Raw genomic sequence first — 19,906 nt, forward strand, 5'->3', positions numbered from 1 at the left:
GAAACATTGTCCTTGTACAGCAGACACCTCAAATCCCTTAATAGTGACACCTTTGCAAAATTCTTCAAATGCACTGGCAGGATAGGCATACCAACATGAGCATTCTCTCCCAGGCCAATATCTCCAGTATCAAGGCATTGGTCATTTACAACCAGCTGTGATGGGTAAATGCATTGCCCACATGCCTGAAACATGACTCCCTAAACAACAGCTTATTCTGAACTCCATAATGGTGAGTGTTTGCTAGGAGAGCAGAGAAAATGCTGCCAAGAACAGCCTACCTAAACTAAAGCAAACTGGAGAAGTATCCATGAAGATAGCGCTCACTTTGAGCATCACTGAATGGAGCACAAGCAGCAGAAACAGTGCATGGAATCCAAAACTTCCCACCCATGGATTCATAAAATACCAACTGTCCCACAGGTGGCACAGTCTTTGGCTCTAGTTTTGGACAATTCAGCCACCGCTGAATAACACCCAACCTCCCCATGCTTGTTGGTGTAGAAGCAAATCATCCTTGATCCTGATGCTGCCAAAAAAAAGAGTTTGTACATATTTATGTATGTATTCATATAAAAGCTATTCTGTGAAACTTAATAGCCCCTTTGAAGTAAATTTTCAAAAGCATTACATGAGGAATTGCTTATGTTCGTTTTTATGAGGTGTTGTGAAATGCAGTTGCTTTGGTGAGTGTTTTGTCTCAACTTACCCTGTAAACGCAGCACAACAGATATTGTTTACTGATTTTATGAGATGGAGTAAAATTCAGCTGTCTGGGAGGTAGATCTGACTATGTGGCTAAGGGTATTGGCCTTTAGAAGTTCATAGCATTCATGAAGTATGTCACAAGACTGAAAATCATGATTTCATTTCAATTTTCTCATCTTCCTTCTAGGTGAAGCTGATGCAAAATGTCGAGGAGTGTTCATTGACTGGAGGGACTGTCATGGGGACTGGTGGCAGGGAGAAGCTATACGTCAATGATCTGATGGAGCAGGAGGAATTCACAGGGTGCCTGTTTGGCCTTTCCAGTCCTTTGGATCCTACTGCAGTTTCAAATGTAGGTTTAAGCAAAGTTGTTGTGAAAATCTAATGATGCTTTCACCATTGAGAGGAGAGTTAATTTGTGACAATGATAGACTCATCAGCTTGCAATATTGATAGTTTGCTCCATTGTCTGAAAAATATGAGAAAGGAATGGAGATAAGGACATCGTGTCAACAGGACATGGTAGATGCAATGGTGGAAGGAAAGGAGTGAATTAAGAATGACATCTGTCACCAAGGTGGATGGTAATCATTCATTGATCACTTTAAATGAAACGTGCTTGAGGAGGATGATGCCCTGATTCTACAGCTGCTGCTATGGAAGAAGGACGTTTTGAACATTCAGAAAGCAAGGACCCTGCGTTTTAGGAGCAGAAGCCCAAGCTGATGGTATAAAAAATTACAAATTATCCTTGAGCACATATATCAATCACAGGTCCAAAGTGTTGAGAAATTACACATTAATTCCATCTTGCTTCAACAAACTATAATTGATTTTTGAATGGATGTTACTGAGCATATTAAAAAAAAAGTTTCTGAGCTAGTATCTGAGTTTGAATGTCAAAACCTGGTAAGCACTGTAGTACATACACCTTCTGACCCCTAGCAGCCCAGTGCAGTATCATCTGCTGCTGAACATACATCTGACACATAAAATGTCACATCACAGGGAAAAGGGAAACATAGAAGGAATCAGGGTCCCCATCCCTTCCTCTAACACTGGCGTCTCTACCTCATAACAACCTCCCCCATTGCCTTTTGATCAAAAGTGATATTTTCTGTCTCTTAACATATTTTCATTTTGTTCCTTCTAATTTGACCGCACAATGTGTTCTTTTACTTTTGACCTTGTAATTCATTTTTTCAATTATGTTATTTATTTACTGATATTTTTATGCCTTTATTTGCACTGTTGCACTTCATGTTCATTCAACGTTTGCTTAAATTATTTTATTTAAGTACAGTCTCTTTTGCTATAACACGGTGATTGCATTCTCATGCGACCTTGTGTGATAGAAAATCTCGCAATATAAATAATGGGGCCAAAGGGAGCAACAGCGTTAGGGACGAATCACCAAAAATAATAGTTAACCTAACATAAATAATAGCACGGTAATTAAATGTTAAAATTATATATTTTAATGAAATAATACAATAAATTTAACACTTTAAGGGGTTTCTGAGTCTGCTGAGTTACAATATTGTATTACGACAGGGACTGAAGGTCATCATCAGCATCATTTTACTTTAAGGTACAGTTCTGGGTGCAGGGTTACAATGAAAGTAAACATTTAGTTCAGAAGTAGATGGCTGTGATTCATTGTCCTCAGACTGTTTCTTGGGGTTTGGCTTAAAAATGCAACTAGTGTTTGTTGCTTTGCCATTTTTCTTCTTTCACAAAGAAGCTGTTCTTTATGCCAGATTGGATGCCAGATAAGACTTTATGCCACAAGCTGTGATCCTACTGCATTCTGCAGTGTAGTCATCGTCTTCGAAGAGCTGCAAATGCTTCTAAACTTCCTTCAGGATATAAGACATAAGAGAAGTGGAAAGTTCTCGTGGTACTGCATTGTGGATTTCATCATTTCATCTTGAACTTCAATTTCCCCCGCAGCGACAAGTTGATATAGATCAGTCTCCACTTCTTCAAATCCAACTTGCTTTGCAAGAGCGACACCATGTTCTTTGATTGCTGGAAGCTCTTCTGATGTTCAATGCCTTTAAAATCATGAAGAAAATCTGGGAGACGTTTCCACCAAACTGCATGCAAGCAGTCCTTACTGACATCACTCCACGCCTCCACAATGATGTCAGTAGCATTCTTAATGTTAAAGCTCTTCCAAATTGAAGAAAACTGTCCTGATTATCCTCCTCAGTAGCTGCAATCAGCTTCCTGATTGTGTGCCTTGAATAATAAGCTTTAAACGCTGTTATGCCAGTCTAGCCCATAGGTTGAATGAGAGAGGTTGTGTTCAGAGGTAGAAATAGCACTTTGCTGTTTTCAGAAAGCTCATCAATGGTGGGAGGATGGCTTGGTGCATTGTCTAGAATGAGGAGAATCTTGAAATCCAAATCTTTGCTTCTGCAATAATTTTTAAAAACATCCTCAAAAACATCAACAATAATCACAGAATCCCTACAGTGTGCAAACAGGCCATTGGTCGAACAAGTGCACACTGACCCTCCGAAGAGTAACCCACCATAACCATTGCCCTACCCTATTGCTTTAGATTTACCCCTGACTAATGCACCTACCCTACACATCCCTTATGGGCAATTTAGTATGGCCAATTCACCAACCTGCACATCTTTGCCTGTCATCCAACCTCTTTTGCTTGACCTGAAGTAAATACCTAGAGCAGACTAAAGGTAACCAGGGATGGAATTACATAATAGAGTCATAGAGTCAGAGAGATGTACAGCACGGAAACAGACCCTTCGGTCCATCTCGTCCATGCCAACCAGATAGCCCAACTCAATCTAGTCCCACCTGCCAGCACCCGACCCATATCTCTCCACACCCTTCCTAGTCGTTTACCCATCCAGATGCTTTATAAATGTTACAATTGTACCAGCCTCCACCACTTCCCCTGGCAGCCCATTCCATACACACACCACCCTCTGTGTGAAAAAGTTGCCCCTTAGGCCCCTTTTATATCTTTCCGTTCTCACCCTAAACCTATGCTCTCTAGTTCTGGACTCCCCCATCCCAGGGAAAAGACCTTATCTACCACCCTATAAACGCCCCTCATGATTTTATAAACCTCTATAAGGTCACCCAACAGGATTTTGTGTTTTTAAAAAACTGTTCCCCAATTCACCAATTGCTTTACAGCTAAATTGTGTTGAGAAAATGCGTGTTATAGGAGAAATGACCTATGTCACTGTTTCTGATGCTAGACAAATACATTTGCAGTAATCTCTAAAGTTCTATTAAAATTTCTATTCAAATATAAATAATGGCAAATCAATTCAAACTGTTTAAGATATGAAAACCTTTTACTTAAACAGCTGAAGTTTGGAATCTTCAGTAACTATATGAAATGAACTAAATGAAATAAAATCATTTGTTTGATTATTTTCAAAAATTTGATTGTTTTTGAGGAGTGAAAAAGCAAAGCAGGGATGTCTTACTTAAAGATGTAAATGTATTGGAGGCAGTTAGAGAAGCTTTACTAGGCTCATAACTGGAATGGGTGGGTTGTGTTATGAGGAAAAGTTGGACAGATCAGGCATGTATCCCCTCAAGTTTAAAAGAGTAAAAAGTGACTTGGCTGAAAACATAAAATCCTGAGGGGTCTTGATAGTTTAGATGTGGAAAAGATGTGAATAAAGATTCTCTTATAGGAGAATCTAGAACTAGAGTTCACTACTTAAAAATCAATGGTCATCCATTTAAAACAAAGATCAGGCAAATTTTGTTCTCATGGAAGGTGATGTGTCTTTGACTCGCATCCTGAAAAGTTGATGGAAGCAGAGTTCTTGAATATTTTTAAGGAAAAGGCTGATAGATCGTTGTTAATCAAGGGATTCAAAGGTTGTCAGACATATGTGGGAACATGGATTTGAAGTTATAATCAGATCAACCATGTTCTATTGAATTGAGTAGCAGGTTTCCAAGGATTTGTGTAAGAACTCACGAGGCTTCGATGGATGCAATTTGTGCAATCACATCACTTCATAGAGTCATGGAGATGTACAGCGCGGAATCAGATCTTTCGGTCCAACTTGTCCATGCTGATCAGATATCCTAACCTTATTCAGTCCCATTTGCCAACACTTGGCCCATAAGCCTCTAAACCCTCCCTATTCATATATCTTTTGAGATGCCTTTTAAATGTACCATCTTCACCACTTCCTCTCGCAGTTCATTCCATACACACACACCATCCTCTGTTTCTCTGTGACGAAATCAGAGCTGCAGCCCAGTCAGTAGGTTTAGCCAACATCATTGGCTTCCTGCAGGTGCTGGGCATTACAGATTGTACACACATCATGTTGAGAGCAACATATTATGATGTGGCTGATGCTGTCAACAGAAAAGAGTTCCATTTCACCAATTTACAAATCATCTCTGATCATTAACACTACGTCTTTTTGGGTGGCACGGTGACTCAGTGGTTAGCACTGCTGCCTCACAGTGCCAGGGACCCGGATTCGATTCCAGACTCAGATGACTAACTGTGTGGTGTTTGCCCATTCTCCCCATGTCTGCGTGGGTTTCCTCTGGGTGCTCTGGTTTCCTCCCACAATCCAAAGATGTGCAGGTTAGGTGAATTGACCATGCTAAATTGCCATTAGTGTTTAGGAATGTATAGGTGAGGTGCATTAGTCAGGGGAAATGTAAAGTAATATGGTAGGGGAATGGGTCTGGCTGGATACTCTTCGGAGAGTCAGTGTGGACTTGTTGGGCCAAATGCCTGTTTCCACACTGTAGGGATTCTATGAAAAGTATCTTAGAAGTCTGCATCATGTATCCTGGAAGCTGCCATGGTACTAACATTGTTGAGGACTCTATGTTCCTAATTGATTTCAACGGATGGATGCCTTTCAAGGACGGTTACCAGGGAACAAGAATTACCCTCTGCAACCATGGCAGACTGCATTACACAATCTCCTAACTGAAACCAAACATAGCCATTCTTTTGCTTGGGTCCTTGTAAAACAGATAATAGGCTGTGAGATGAAAATCCAAAGATGGGCCTTTTGGTCTGGACAGAGTGTGCCACATACTCCGAACAAGTTGTGGTCCACAGGAAAATTTATGTTGGAGCAGGAAAGAAGTGGTTCTGATGGACTCTGAAGGGTGTGTGGCAGCCATCTGAAGGCACTGAGCAGGAGTATCAACTCCTTCAACATGATTCTGCATGCAGCATCAAGCACTTAGTAAGCAGGCAGAACTTAATTGACCTTCAGTTCCAATGCATGTGAATTGGCTGCAGTGATCACTCATTGACTGTAAATTTTTGCTGCTGAAAAAGCATGCGATCACTTTCTGTACCCAGAAGCAAATTATGCTTTTGTTTCTTTACTTTTGCTATGCTATGTTACTTTTATTTTAACATAAATCAAAGCTTTCACTGCTCAAATGCTTTCCAGGAAACGATGGTCCCATATTAAACAATGAGAAGAAGTTACGCTACATTGGGCGTTGGGACAGTCTACTAACATGACACAATGCTAAGGTTCATCTCTAAAAAGGAATACAGTTAAGGAATTTGCACTTATATTTGTGGCGAAGTGCCAGCAGTGTCATCTATGTACCCTGTGAAGCATTTCCTTTAGTAACCTCTCACCACTTGCATGGTGAAGGGCAATGCTTGGCTGGAAGCACTCATCCAGGCAAGTAGAGAGTATTCCATCACATTCCTGATTTGTGCTTTGTAGATAATGAACAGACTTTAGCGAGTCACTCACAGCAAGATATCTAGCCTTCGACTTACTCTTTTTGACACAGAATCACAAGAGCATGGAAATAGGCCATTCAACACATCAAATCCATACCGATCCTCTGAAAAGCATCCCTCCCAGTCCCACACCCCCAACCCTGTTCTCCTCACTAATCCACCCAGCCTGCACACTATGGGAAATTTTACATGGCCAATCCACCTAACCTGCACATCTTTGGACTATGGGAAGATATGGGAGCACCCAGAGGAAACCCATGAAGACATGGAGACAGTTACACAAAGGTGGAATTGAACCTGAGTCCCTAGCACTATTGGGGCAGCAGTACTGGCCACTGAGTTGCCCAGCTGGTCCAGTTCAACATCTGGTCAATGGTAAACCCCCAGGATGTTGATCATGGGGGATTCAGTGATGACTATTGATGTGAACAGGAGATGATAAGATTCTCTTTTGTAGGATCATAGAGATGTACAACACAGAAACAGACCCTCTGGTCCAACTCGTCCATGCCAACTGGATATCCTAAATTAATCTAGTCCCATTTGCAAGCATTTTGTCCATATCCCTCTGAACCCTTCCTATTCATATACCCTTTTAAATGTTGTAATGGTACCAGGCTCCAACTTCCTCTGGGAGCTCATTCCGTACATACACCACCCTCTGGCTGAAAATGGTGCCCCTTAGGTACCTTTTAAATCTTTCAGCTCTCACCTTAAACATATGCCATCTAGTTTTGGACTCCCCCACCCAGGGGAAAAGACCTTGTCTATTTAACCTACCCATGTCCTTCATGATTTTATAAACTTTTATAAGGTCACCCCTCAGCCTCTGATACTCAGGAAAAATAGCCTCAGTCTATTCAGCCTCTCCCTATAGTTCAACCCTGGCAACGTCCTTGTAAATCTTTTCTGAACCCTTTCAAGTTTCACAACATCCTTCCAATAGCAAGGAGACCGGAATTGCACATAGTACTCCATTAGTGGCCTAACCAATATCCTGTACAGCCACAACATATCCTCCCAATTCCTATACTCAATGCACTGATCAACAAAGGAAAGCATACCAAATGCTTTCTTCATTATCCTATGTACCTATGGCTCCACTTTCAAGGAACTATGAATCTATACTCCAAGGTCTCTTTGTTCAGCAAAACTCCCAATACTCTTATCATTAACTGTATAAGTTCTGCCCTGATTGATCTTTCTAAACTGCAGCACTTCACATTTACCAAAATAAAGTTCCATCTGCCACTCCTTGGCCCATCTGATCAAAAACCTGTTGTACAGAGGTAACCTTCTTCACTGCCCACTACACCTACAATTTTGGTGTCATCTGCAAATTTACTGACCATACCTCCTATGGGTGTTCATATCCAAATCATTTATATAAATGATCCTTGTGGCACACCGCTGGTCATAGGCTTCCAATTTGAAAAGCAACCCTCTACCACCACCTTCCGTCTTCTGCCTTCGAGCCAGTTCTGTATCCAGAATCTGTATCTTCTCCTTCTATTCCATATGACCTTGCTAACCAGTCCACCATGCGTAATGTGGTCAAATGCCTTTCTGAAGTCCATAGGGATCATGATCATCACTCTGCTCTGATCAATCTTTTTTGTTCCTTCTTCAAAAAATTCAATCTACTTCGCGAGACATGATTACATGTGGCAATTGTTTTTGCACATTGCAATGATGCGAGGCTAAAATACCATTTTTGCTGCAAGCCTCAATTTACCAAGGCACTGTTCTACTGAGTATTTGCACTGCGATAAGTGGATGCAGGGTATGAAGAGACCTCAGGGATAGTTTGATTGATGACATGGAAGAACGTAAGGAGAAAATCAAGACAATTAAAAAAAAAGCCTCAACCTTGGTCCTTCTACCCTCATAAACTTTAATCCTCTTACAATCTGCTTTTTTTCTCTAAGTGCATTGTTGCCTCAACAATCCATGGTAATTTTTCCTGCAACATCATACTTGAATCTGTTCCTGTAACAGCATTGAAACAGTCCTAACCTGTCACAAATTGTATCTGGGATTAGTGAACTATCCTAATTCTTTCAGTAGTCTCTGACAAGTTAAATGATACAATTGTCCTCTGATGCCTTGTGTCTCTTGTGCAGCTGAGTGGGACTGCCATTGTTTGGTAGTCTTGACTCTTACATATTCATAGTTAGATCATAGGGGTGGCACAGTGGTTATCACTGCTGCCTCACAGCGCCAGGGATCCGTGTTTGATCCCAGCCTCAGGTGACTGTGTGGAGTTTGCACATTCTCCCCGTGTCTGTGTGGGTTCCCTCCGGGTGCTCCGGTTTCCTCCCAATGATGTGCAGGTCAGGTGAATTGGCCATACTAAATTGCTCATAGTATTAGGTTCATTAGTCAGGGGTAAATGTGGGGAATGGGTCTGGGTGGGTTACTTTTCGGAGGGTCGGTGTGGACTTGTTGGGCCGAAGGGCTTATTTCCATACTGTATGGAATCTAATCTAAGATCATTTTTAGCGATGGCTTCTCCTCCCATACACAAAATTACCTCTGGATTACTAAGGATATATCATTGGGTCTTGCTTTTTCTTCCCTTCCTACATGCCTAGATAACAACATCTTACATATACCTAGCTGAAGACATTGTCTAGATCTCTCTGATAACACCTAACCTTTCTTATGCATCTGTGTTATGACTTTGCTCGTCTCACATCAAGTCAAAATGAATTTCAATTTCCTCCAATGATCAATTTGCAGTCGCTTGACAACCATTTTGAACTTGTTGCTAATCACAGTATATAGTTCATAGCCCTGATTTCTCACGAGTGAGGGAAAGTTTGACTTAATTCAGTTCAGAAATTTGCATTCAGACACTCAGTGTGAGGCTGTAAGAAGCATTCATTTTATACTTTGGAGTTGCCCATTTGCACTGATGTCACTGTTAGAGATGGAAGAGAACATACAATGAGATAGGAGTAAGTAATTTCTCTTGTTGCAGATGGCCTGGCATTGATGTGACATAAATGTTACTTACTATTTATCAGTTATTTCAGTATCTGAGTCATGATTGGTGCTGAACATTGTGCAGCCATCAGCACACATCCCCACTTCTTACCATATGATGCCAGGACAGTCATTCATGAAGTAGCTGATGATTGTTGGGTCTAGGATACTACCCTGAGGAACTCCTGTAAAGATGTCCAAGAGCTGAGATGACTGCACAACTATCTTCCTTGGTGCTAGGTATGACTCAAAGCTGCAGAGAGTACAATCACTGGTTGACTTAAGTTCTACTTGAGCTCCTTTATGCCACACGTTTAAATGTAGCATTGATGTTATTCTCATCTCACCTCTGGAATTCAGCTCTTTTGTCCATGTTTTTGGTCATTTCCGTTTTAATTCTAGATTGTTATTGAATTCAAATTCTACCATCTGACATGATGGAATTCGAACTCTAGTCTGAGAACATTTCCTAGGTGTCTAGGTTATTAGTTCAGTAACAATACCATGAGGCCATTTCCTTTCCTTGGTGTTTGAGGCTGGAAATATTCCATTCATTTATTTAGCTGAAGGTTAAGCTCTGTGCTCATGTTATCCCATAGATTTTCTAGTACTCATGGCAGGCTAACTATCCCATAATTTCTTGTTTTCTCTTTCCTTCCTTCCTTGAATAGTGATTGCTACATTTGCTACCCGAAACATTAACTCCGCTTTCTCTTCATAGTTGCTGCCAGACCTATTGAGTTTTCCTAGTGATTTTTGTTTTTGTTTCTGATTTCAACATGCACAGTTTTTTTTTAATTTAAGCAACAGGGAGATCTGGAAAGAGTAACGTAATTGGATTTCTAGGTCATTATATAATTTCTGAGAAGTTAGACTTAGCTGAGGTTGCCATGAGAATGAAAGCTTAGCATATGCACTGGCAGGGACTGAATGATCTGTTTCTATGCCATATATCCTATGCAATATTTGTTATATATTATGAATTTTGTTTTAAATGTTTGGCATACTTCCTTCATGTTGTTTCTTGCATGTCACACTAATCACACATATCTCATCATGTCTCTCACAAATCCATTCAGGCTGTCAAATTACTCTTCATAAGCTCTCCTCCTTTCTGCAGGACTAGTTGACGCACTATAACCATAAATAAATAAGTAATGGAGGAAGGCCAGATTCCATTCATAGGCTGACTTACATGGAGAAGAAAACCTTGGAAATTCTTGCTCATGTCTCTCTCATACTAATACACAAGGGGAAATTGGAGAAACTGAGTAGGCTGTTTTGAGTGTTTTGTTTTCTGTTTTTCTCTCCCTATTGCTCATCAATGTTTAGTTTCTTCAGGTTGTGGACAGCTGAGGGGATAGGTGGAGACGGAGCCCAGAGAGATATGAAAAGGGTAGGTGATGTGGGAATTACTGATCGTGGGCCAAAGTAGAAGAGAAGCTGAATAAGTGATAATGAAAACTGAAAGGAGGAGAGAATGTGGGTAGGCTGTGCTGAAAGCAATCTATATCAATGACAGAACTGGGTGTGAGAGTGGTAAAAGTAATGGAAGAATGAAATCAGGCTGTAAAGTTAGAGTGTTCTACTCATTGTTCTGTACCGCCATTTGCACATTCATGACCTCTCTCCATCAGCACAGCCTCATGCTGTCTGATTCCTCCACCCAATCCAGTTCCACTTCATTCTCCTGCTTGTTTGACGTTCTAACAAGAAATTTTTCTTTTCCTTTCAAGAATGAAGGAATATAAGCTGCACAACTCAAAGATACCCATAACCCTCTGGATCCTCCCTTCCCTCTGACTCAATTCTTTCTTCGAAGCCTACATTTTATCGAATATTTACTATCTCATCTGACCTTCCACTCTCTGACGCTGAATGCTCTATACTCAGCAAAAAATTTAGTTTTATCCTTCTGCACCTCACTTTAGTCAATTTTTAATTCCAGACTTATTAATAAGTTGAATTTTAATTCTCCCATCTGCTGTGGTAGGATTTGAATGAATGTCCCCAAAGCATTTGTATGCTCTTCTGAATTACTGGTCCAGCAACAAATCACCGCAATGTTACTGTTCCCTTTGGATTACGACTATATTTCCTGAGCTTATTATCTATCTTCCAAATCCATTTCACTGTACTTAGGCCTAAATACCCACATGTAATAACACAGAATATTGGTTATTATATATACTTATAAATATGATGATTTGCTAGTAATATTCTTTTCATAAGTTTACATTCAAAGGTATTGTGCATCACTGCAGCATTCCTCATAAGGTTTAAGATATAATTTGAATCCATTCATATTACTGTCTTCTCATCCAGGAGCTCATTAGTCTTTACAACAATAAATGGGAATATAGTAGTGAATGGCCAAATCCTGGTGATAACTGCTAGAATGAATTTGCCGTGCAGTTTTTTTTAGGAATGCTTGCCTTACTTGATCAATAATGAAGAACAAAGAACAATAAAACACTATTGCTCAGAATAGAAACAAATGATCTGGTTATTCAATAATCTGCTTTGTACAAGTTGACTCTTACCTAAAAATCTTACTCCAGTTCAAAACAATTCACAGTGTATGCAGTATTTTGGGATTTGTTTGGGAAGAATGTTTCATAGTGCAAGGTGGAATTTTCTACTTAAAGGTTTTATAAATCATTGCACCTGTTGACATATTTCCTGTACTTTCTAAAATACACTTTTTTAAAACCTGGAACCTGGTTTGCATATCATACCATTTCTAGATTCAACAATTCTGAGCACAAGAGGTAGCCTGTATGATAATCTGCGGGCAGCAAGGAAACTAAATAGGAAACAAAACTAAATTCAGCGTTTAGCTTTGATCGGGAAAGTGGGATGGCAAATAAACACCTTGAAATATCTGGCAATAAAACGATCACGAAAAATAATACTTGCGAATTATCAATTTAGGCGGATTGACGCGCCGATTTTTAAAAAAAAACTTCGGAGAATTAGAAAAACAAATAAGAGGAATTAATAGAATTGTTGCTGGTAGAGAGACGGTTTGTTATTTTGAGATGCAACAAGTACCAGTCGATGTTGCGGAGGGTCAATCAGAACATTTTGTTGCACAAAGGGGGGAGGGAAAGAGGTAAATAGAGAGTCGCCATATTGGCGAGTGTGGGCCGGGAGTGGGAAGAGCGAGAAGGAAGGAGGAGCTGCTGCTGTGGTGAGGCTGGATCTACCGGACTACGATACAAGTATAAACCCGTGTAAGGTTGTGGAGGCGGCGGGAGCAGAAACTGGGCTATGAAAGGAGTTCTTTTGGCCGCTGCCGCCATGCAGGAGACTTTTGGTTGCGCCGTCACTAATCGCTTCGACCAGCTGCTGGATGACGAGTCCGACCCGTTCGACATCCTGCGGGAGGCGGAGGAGAAGAAGCAGAAAAAGAAGAAAGAGGAAGGAGGCCGCAAGAGCAGAGCCGGGAGTGGGCCCTCGGGAAGCTCGGCAGCAGCGACCGCCGGCGCCGCCTACGCCTCGGCATCGAGCTCGGCCAAAGCCGGCAGGAGAGAGTCTCAGAAAGCTCGGAAAATCCCGGCGGGCGTCGAGGCCGGCACCAGGCCCGGGGGAGCATCTGGCACCGAAAATGTTTTCCTCGGAGGAGGAGGAGGAGGAGGAGGTGGAGGAGGACAGCGGAGAGAAGGTCGGTACCTAACATAGCTCTGCAGCACCCGGGCGTGGAGGGACACCACCACCTCCTCCATCATCATTTCATTTCGAAATGTTTAAAATACCCGGGGGCGGGTGGGGGGCTTCAATCTGTAAATTCTGGGATTAAGTTTATTCTGATTTCAAACGTGTAGGATCAATGATGTAGCCCCGGGTTTAATTTCTAACGGACTACAACAACAATACACACGTGGTATGTGTCAAATGCAGCGATCAGTGGTGTCCCGCAAAGTGAGAATTTATTAATAAACCTCGGAGTGTGAACCAATGGAGGTAAGAGACGGGTATCCACCCGGGACAGGGTGCATACTGTGACCGGGGGGGGGGGGGGGGGGAAGGAGGCTCTGGGCTGCAGGTCAGTCCGTACCCGGGGGGGAAGGGATGGATGAGAACCTGGCCAGAGAGGATGGAGGTTAATGCAGGTGCAACTGCCGCTTTGTACTCCAAACCTGGAAGTGGCATACATTTTCTTGGGACTGTCTTTTCAAGGGACATCAGTTGGGCTAGTTTGGCCTATAAATTGTAGGTGAGTTATCACGTAGTTTTTATTTGGGAGACTGTTAATCTGCCTTATATCATTTTGTTGAGTTGCCATTTTTGCAAGTATTTTAAAAGCGATATTCACAAGTGTAGATTTTTCAACCCCTGCTGAAGATCCTTGATGCATGTAAAACGTGAGCATATTGTCTCCATGACCATACATTTGGGGAACTGGACGTTTGGGATTGCAAGACTCTCTAACTTCAAGTTGCTGTTTTGTTAAATCCACCAGTTTACTTTGAACACTGAGAGGTGTAGCTTTTTTATGAAACGTAAGGGAAGGAAAATTCGTCAGGTAGTCCTGTTACTGCAGTGAGTGGTATATATTGTGGAGAGAATAAAGGAGTCCTACAGCACGCTAACAGATGCTTCCATCCAACCAGTCCATGCCAAACACAATCTCAAATGAAACTACTCTCACCTACCTGTTCCTGGACCATATTCCTCCAAACCTTTGCTATTCATGAACCTATCCAAATGTCTTCCAGTTTCTGTTTTAGTTTTGAATTTAATGTTGAGATGTTTACTTGCCTTTAAATTGGTACTGTATGATCCTATTTGAGGTTACTTTTTTTATTTTTTCAAACATTAGGTGAGGTACAACTTAATTTTATATGGGTGGACATTTGTTTTTTTTCTAAACCATCTTCTGTTCCCCTCTTGAATGTTATGGTTGTTGGCTGCAGCTTAGTTTCATTGAATCAGTCATTCAGCAGAGACAAGTAATTGAATCAGGGAACCTCCTAAGTTGAAATGTCCAGGTAGGTTGCTAAGCCTTTAGGGTGCATATCTGCTATATTTAAGTAAGTAACCCTGTAGTGGTTGAAGAGGCAGTGACAAAATGGGAAGAGGTTTTCTTCACTCATCGGATATGGACTTTGCAGTCAAGTTTCTTCTTGACCTCATTGCTTGCCCAAGGACCTCAATTTTGACTTGAGAATGCTGCAGCCTTCAGGACTAATCATAGAATCATACAGCACTGAAACAGATCCTTTGGTCCAACTATTCGATGCCAACCATCATCCCAAACTAAACCAGTCCCACTTGCGTGCTCCCGGCCCAAACCTTTCCACCTTTCCTATTCATGCACTTATCCAGATGTCTCTTAAATGTTGTAATTGTACCAGCATCCATCGCTTCAGGAAGTTCATTTACACACTAACCACCCTCTGTGGAAAAATATTTGGTCCTCATGTCTTTTCTAAATCTGTCTCATCACCTTAAAAGTTTGCCTCCTAGTCTTGAAATCCCCTATCCTAGGGAAAAGACAACTACCATTTACTCTATCTATACCCCTGTTTATTTTATAAACTTCTATACAGTTACCTCTTAAACTCCTATGCATCGGTAAAAAACATGCCAGCCTTTCTTTATAACTCAAACTTTCTGTACCTGGTAAATCTCTTCTGCACCCTCTCCAGCTTCATAGATAGTTCATAAATCCCTACAGTGTAGAAGCAAGCCATTTAGCTCCTCGAGTTCACATCAACCCTCAGAGCATCCATCCAGACCCATCCCTTACCCTGTCCCTGTAACCCTGCATTTCCTATGGCTAATCCACCTAATTACTTGACACTAAGGGCAACATTGCATGTCCAATCCACCTAATCTGCACATCCTAGGACTGTGGGAGGAAACTAGTGCACCCGGAGGAAACTGATGCAGACACTGGGAGAATGTGCAAACTCCCCACAGACAGTCGCCCAAGGCTGCAATCGGACCAGAGTCCCTGGTGCTGCGAGGCAGCACTGTTAACCACTGAGTCACTGTGTTGCCCCAGATTAATAATATCCTTCCTATAACTGGGCGATGAGAACTAGACATTGTATTCCAGAAGAGACCTCAAAGTTCTGTACAACCTCAACATGACTTCCCACTCCTATACTCAAAGGACTGAGCAATGAAGGCAAGCCTGCCAAGCACCCTTTTAAGCACTCTGTCTGCATGTGAGGCACACTTCAAAGAATTATGTGCCTCCAACCTTACGTTCCTGTGTTCCACAATGCTACCCAAAGGCCCTGCCATTATTTATATAAACCCTATCCTTGTTTGTTGTCGCATTTATCCAGATTGAACTACATCTGCTGTTTTTCAGCCCATTGACCCATTTGATCAAGATCCTTTTGTAATCTTAGTAGACAGTGAAGAAGGTTTTCTATGCCACTAATTTTGGTGTTGTCTGCAAACTTGCTAAGAGTGCTTTCCATATTCTCATCCAGATATTTGTAAATGACATACAGAAGAGGACTCAGAATATTGAGTTCAATAATTTTGGGACCTGAGCACCTTCCACATCCATCCCCATCCCTACTTGTCCTCACATGGGCTTCTATCACAGTCGATCCATTTTCAGCCACTGGTTGGTCTTAGTTGAAAGCTTCTCTTTCTCCCAGGCTCACCATTATCCATTTGTTTGTCTGTCCAGTTGTTGTTTTCTCTCTTTTTTTTAATTAGTATACAATTGCTGTCCTGTTCAGTTTTACTGTATTTTTTTTGCATCATTTTGATAGAATTAACCAGAAATGCCTTTCAAAATTATAAATCATTCTTTCTTTTTAAAAAAAAACTGAATCAAATTGAACAATTATTTCTGTACCAGGAAAAAAGTTAAATTGCTTACTGTAGACCTATTGGGTAGGATTGTTTGTGATGTGGTAATTCAGATCATTCAGAGCCATCTGCAGAGGATTGGGCCCCTTTTTTTTGGAAGAAATGTTTTGGCAAAAGGGAACATTTAAAGTAGATCCCTTTTTATGAAAACTAGGGTGTCTAGAGGGGTGTGGAAATGGCTACAAAATTGGTGTTTTTTAAAGTACACTCGTTAAGTGAGAGTAAACGTTCTTCGTCTACGACCTCCTGTAAAACTCTATGCAGAGTTTAGGGATGCTGATTGTTCTGCAGAGTTTTAGATCTATTGTATCACACTAGATTGTTGAGAGGCTGATTAAAAATCTACTTCTCCTCTTCCCCCACTGTACATTCAAACATCTAATGAAAGCAGTAATTGATTTCTAAATGATTTCCAGTTTTTCAAAGATTTTTGATTCTTGTTCATTTGCTAACCTCTGAGGTGCTAGAAACACATGACAGAACACTTTAACCTATTACTTGAAACAGACTCCCTTGAATGACCTCTTCCAAGGTTTCATCAGTGTTTCATCAAAATAAAAACCACCAGTACTGGAGGTGGATAATATTATTAACATGTGACATCCACAGAGAAGTAAATGCTTTAGGTCATTAGCCTTCTAACAACATGGAAGAAGTTGAAGATATAACATGCTTAAAGCAAGCACAGCGTTAGGAGGGGATAACATAAGACTTTGAAAGAGAGATTCTGAAGAAGGGTCACTGGATTTGAAAGTTAATTCTATTTTCTCTCCACAGATACTGCCAGACCTACTGAGTTTCTCCAGCAATTTCTGTTTTTGTTTCAAATTTCCACTATCTGTAGTGTTTGTTTTTATGTTGCTTTTCTTGATCAAAGTATCTCAAAGCAATTAAATACTTTTTTGAATTGTGATATTTCCTACAACAATGTGCACACGTCATCACATTGCTGATTTGAGAGTTTCCTTTGTGTTTTCTGATGTTGATTTGAGGGTTAGATATTGGTGAAGACCAGCAGCAATTTCTCTGCTTTTTAAAATAGTTTCTTGGATCTTTCTGCCAACCAGAGCCGGTAGATGGGACCTTGGTTTAAAGTCTCATCCAAAAGATGCCTGGTCCAAATCTCACTGTCCTTTCAGTCCTCTGCATCCTGTGTTGTTCGCCTATGCCTAATTGATGTTTGAGGAATAGTGTCTCATCTTTTTATGGATTCCATGTTTTGTTCTGTTTGATTTCTTCTTCCATTGCCATATCTTGTTGCCTTGCACTATAATTCCTTTTATCATTTAATTTTTTCTGCTAGCCACTTCTTGAACTTTCTTCCCTCAGCCTCTATTAGCTTGAAAACTGTTACATCAATACCCTTTACAGTTTTGATAAAGGGGTAATTGATCTGAAGTATTAATTTTGTTTTTCCTTCCTAAGATGCTGCTTGACCAGCTGAGTATTCCCAGCCTTTTCTGTTTCTGTTCCATCAATGTATTGCTGCTTTAAACCCACCCCTCTGTGATCCATGATAACAGTTTGAATAATAACTCCTCACAGCACTGTCTCTAAGTTTGGGGGTTCTGCAAAACCGTAATTGTCTGTGACATTACTCAGAATATTGATTCATTTATTAATTAGTTTAATGCAGAGTAAAATTAACATTTTAAGATGAGTGAACTTACTGGGATTGTTTTCTGGTAGATTTAACTTTGTGTCCTAAATGGTCAATATAAAAGATTGTGGTGTTTGATACATTGTTGAATTTTTCCTACAAGTTAACTATTTTCCTTGTTTTATTTTAATCCAACTGGACATTCTAGGGGAAAAAAAATGAATAAAATAATTACAATGCGTTTTGAACTTGGAATAGGTATGGAATGCAGTACTAGGAAATGTGGTGGCAGGTTCAAGTGAGACATTCAAGAAAATATTGAATGTATATTTGAATAGAAATGGTGTTCACAGACATGGGAAAAGGTAGGGTATTGGCACTGGATAATAGAACAAGTGCAGAGACAGTGGACCAAACGGCCCCTCTGCTCCAAAACAATTATGTAATGTAAGAATCGTTTTTGAAGATAGTTAGCCTTGGGACTCAGTACTTATTAATGTTCAATTTTATTGAGTAAATGATGCTGTTTACAGAGTACAATGTGAGCATATGCAAAGACATTTGGCAGCTCAGAAAATTGGACAGAATATTTGCTTTCTTTTAATAAAAGATTTAAAGAATATAAAAATGAAGATTTAAAAAAGATGAGTTACCAGAGAAAGTGAGTGCAGATGAATCGAATAGATATTTTGTGTCAACCTTCATTACAAGCGATACAAGTAATATCCCAGATGCAGCTATAAATCGGCAACAGAAGGGAGGGAGAACCTCGGGAAAATTACTTTCACGAGCAAAGTGGTGCTGAGTAAAGTTTTGGAGCTGGATGCTAACCAGTACCTGGGTCCTGATGGGCTTATCTCTCAACACCCCCACCTCCACCTCCATTCCAGAAGAAGGGCTTATGCTCGAAAAGCTGCCTAACCTACTGTGCTTTTTCAGTGCCATATTTTGAGTATGAGTAGTGAAGTCTTGCAGCAACTGTACAAGGTGCTGATGAGACCACATCTGAAGTACTGTAAGATTGTCTTGTAAACAAAGGCTAAATAAACAGGGACTCTACTCACTGGGGTTTTGAAGAACAAGAGGTGATCACTTTGATTCAAATAGGGTCCATGCTGAGAGGATGTTTCCCATTGTGGGAGAGTCTAGCACTGGAGAGCATAGTTTTGGAATAAAGGGACACTAATTTAAGATTGGAATGAGGAATTTCTTCTGAGGTTGGAGAATCCTTGGAGCTCTTTATGGGGCAGACTACCTGTTTGTGTATAATGCTGAATAGATCTTTGGTCAGTAGGGGAATTGAGGGTGATGGGGAAAATGCAGGCAAGTGGATGTGAGGCATGTTGGATTAGCTATGAACTTATTGAAGGGCAAAACAGGTTTGAGGGGCCGAATGTCCTACTCCTTTTCTTACAATTGCATGGAATGTCAAATATGATGGCAATATTCTCTCATTGGAGATGGGCATTGCTTGTCACTTCTGTGGCGTGAGTGTTACTTATCACTTTTCAGCCCAAACTTTGATACTGCCTAAGTCTTACTGCTCTATTTGGTGGATGTAGGCTGCTCAAGAATCTGAGGAGTTGCAAATAGTGTTGATATCCCTATATCCCTTCTTCTGACCTTGTGACAGAGGTAAGGTCAGTGATGAAGGGGCTAAAGATGATTGGACTTGGAACACCAAGCTGCAAAGATGTCCTGAAACTGGAATTACTGACCTCCAGTGACCACAACCATCTCCTCAAGCTAGTTATGTCTCCAAAGAGTGAGGAAGATCTCTTCCCACCTTTTTTTTTTCCCCCACCCACCCCACCCCAATTTGATTCTTATTGACTCCAGTTTTGCTAGGGCCCTTTGATATCAAGGCCAGTAACTCTCACCACACTTCTGGATTTTTTTTAAAAAGAAAGATACATAATCAAAACCTAAGGTGACACGGTGGCTCTGTGGTTAGCACTACTCCCTCACAGCACCAGGAACCCAGGTTTGATTCCACCCTCTGGCGACTGTGGGGTTTGCAC

General features: G+C 40.8%; 1 protein-coding gene across 2 annotated transcripts in view; it reads left to right on the top strand.

Annotated features, from left to right (window-relative positions):
• The first annotated feature begins 12,572 nt into the window (after positions 1-12,572).
• The window catches only part of zgc:103482 (intracellular hyaluronan-binding protein 4), a 58,222-nt gene continuing 50,888 nt past the window's right edge, over positions 12,573-19,906 (top strand). For both annotated transcript variants that reach the window (XM_060838511.1, XM_060838519.1), the window contains exon 1: positions 12,573-13,109. In XM_060838511.1, coding sequence (XP_060694494.1) covers positions 12,716-13,109 — 394 coding nt within the window. In that variant the 5' untranslated portion in view covers positions 12,573-12,715. The remainder of the gene's footprint in view (positions 13,110-19,906) is intronic.

This window comes from Hemiscyllium ocellatum, chromosome 2 (genome assembly GCF_020745735.1).
Source record: "Hemiscyllium ocellatum isolate sHemOce1 chromosome 2, sHemOce1.pat.X.cur, whole genome shotgun sequence".
NCBI lineage: Eukaryota > Metazoa > Chordata > Chondrichthyes > Orectolobiformes > Hemiscylliidae > Hemiscyllium > Hemiscyllium ocellatum.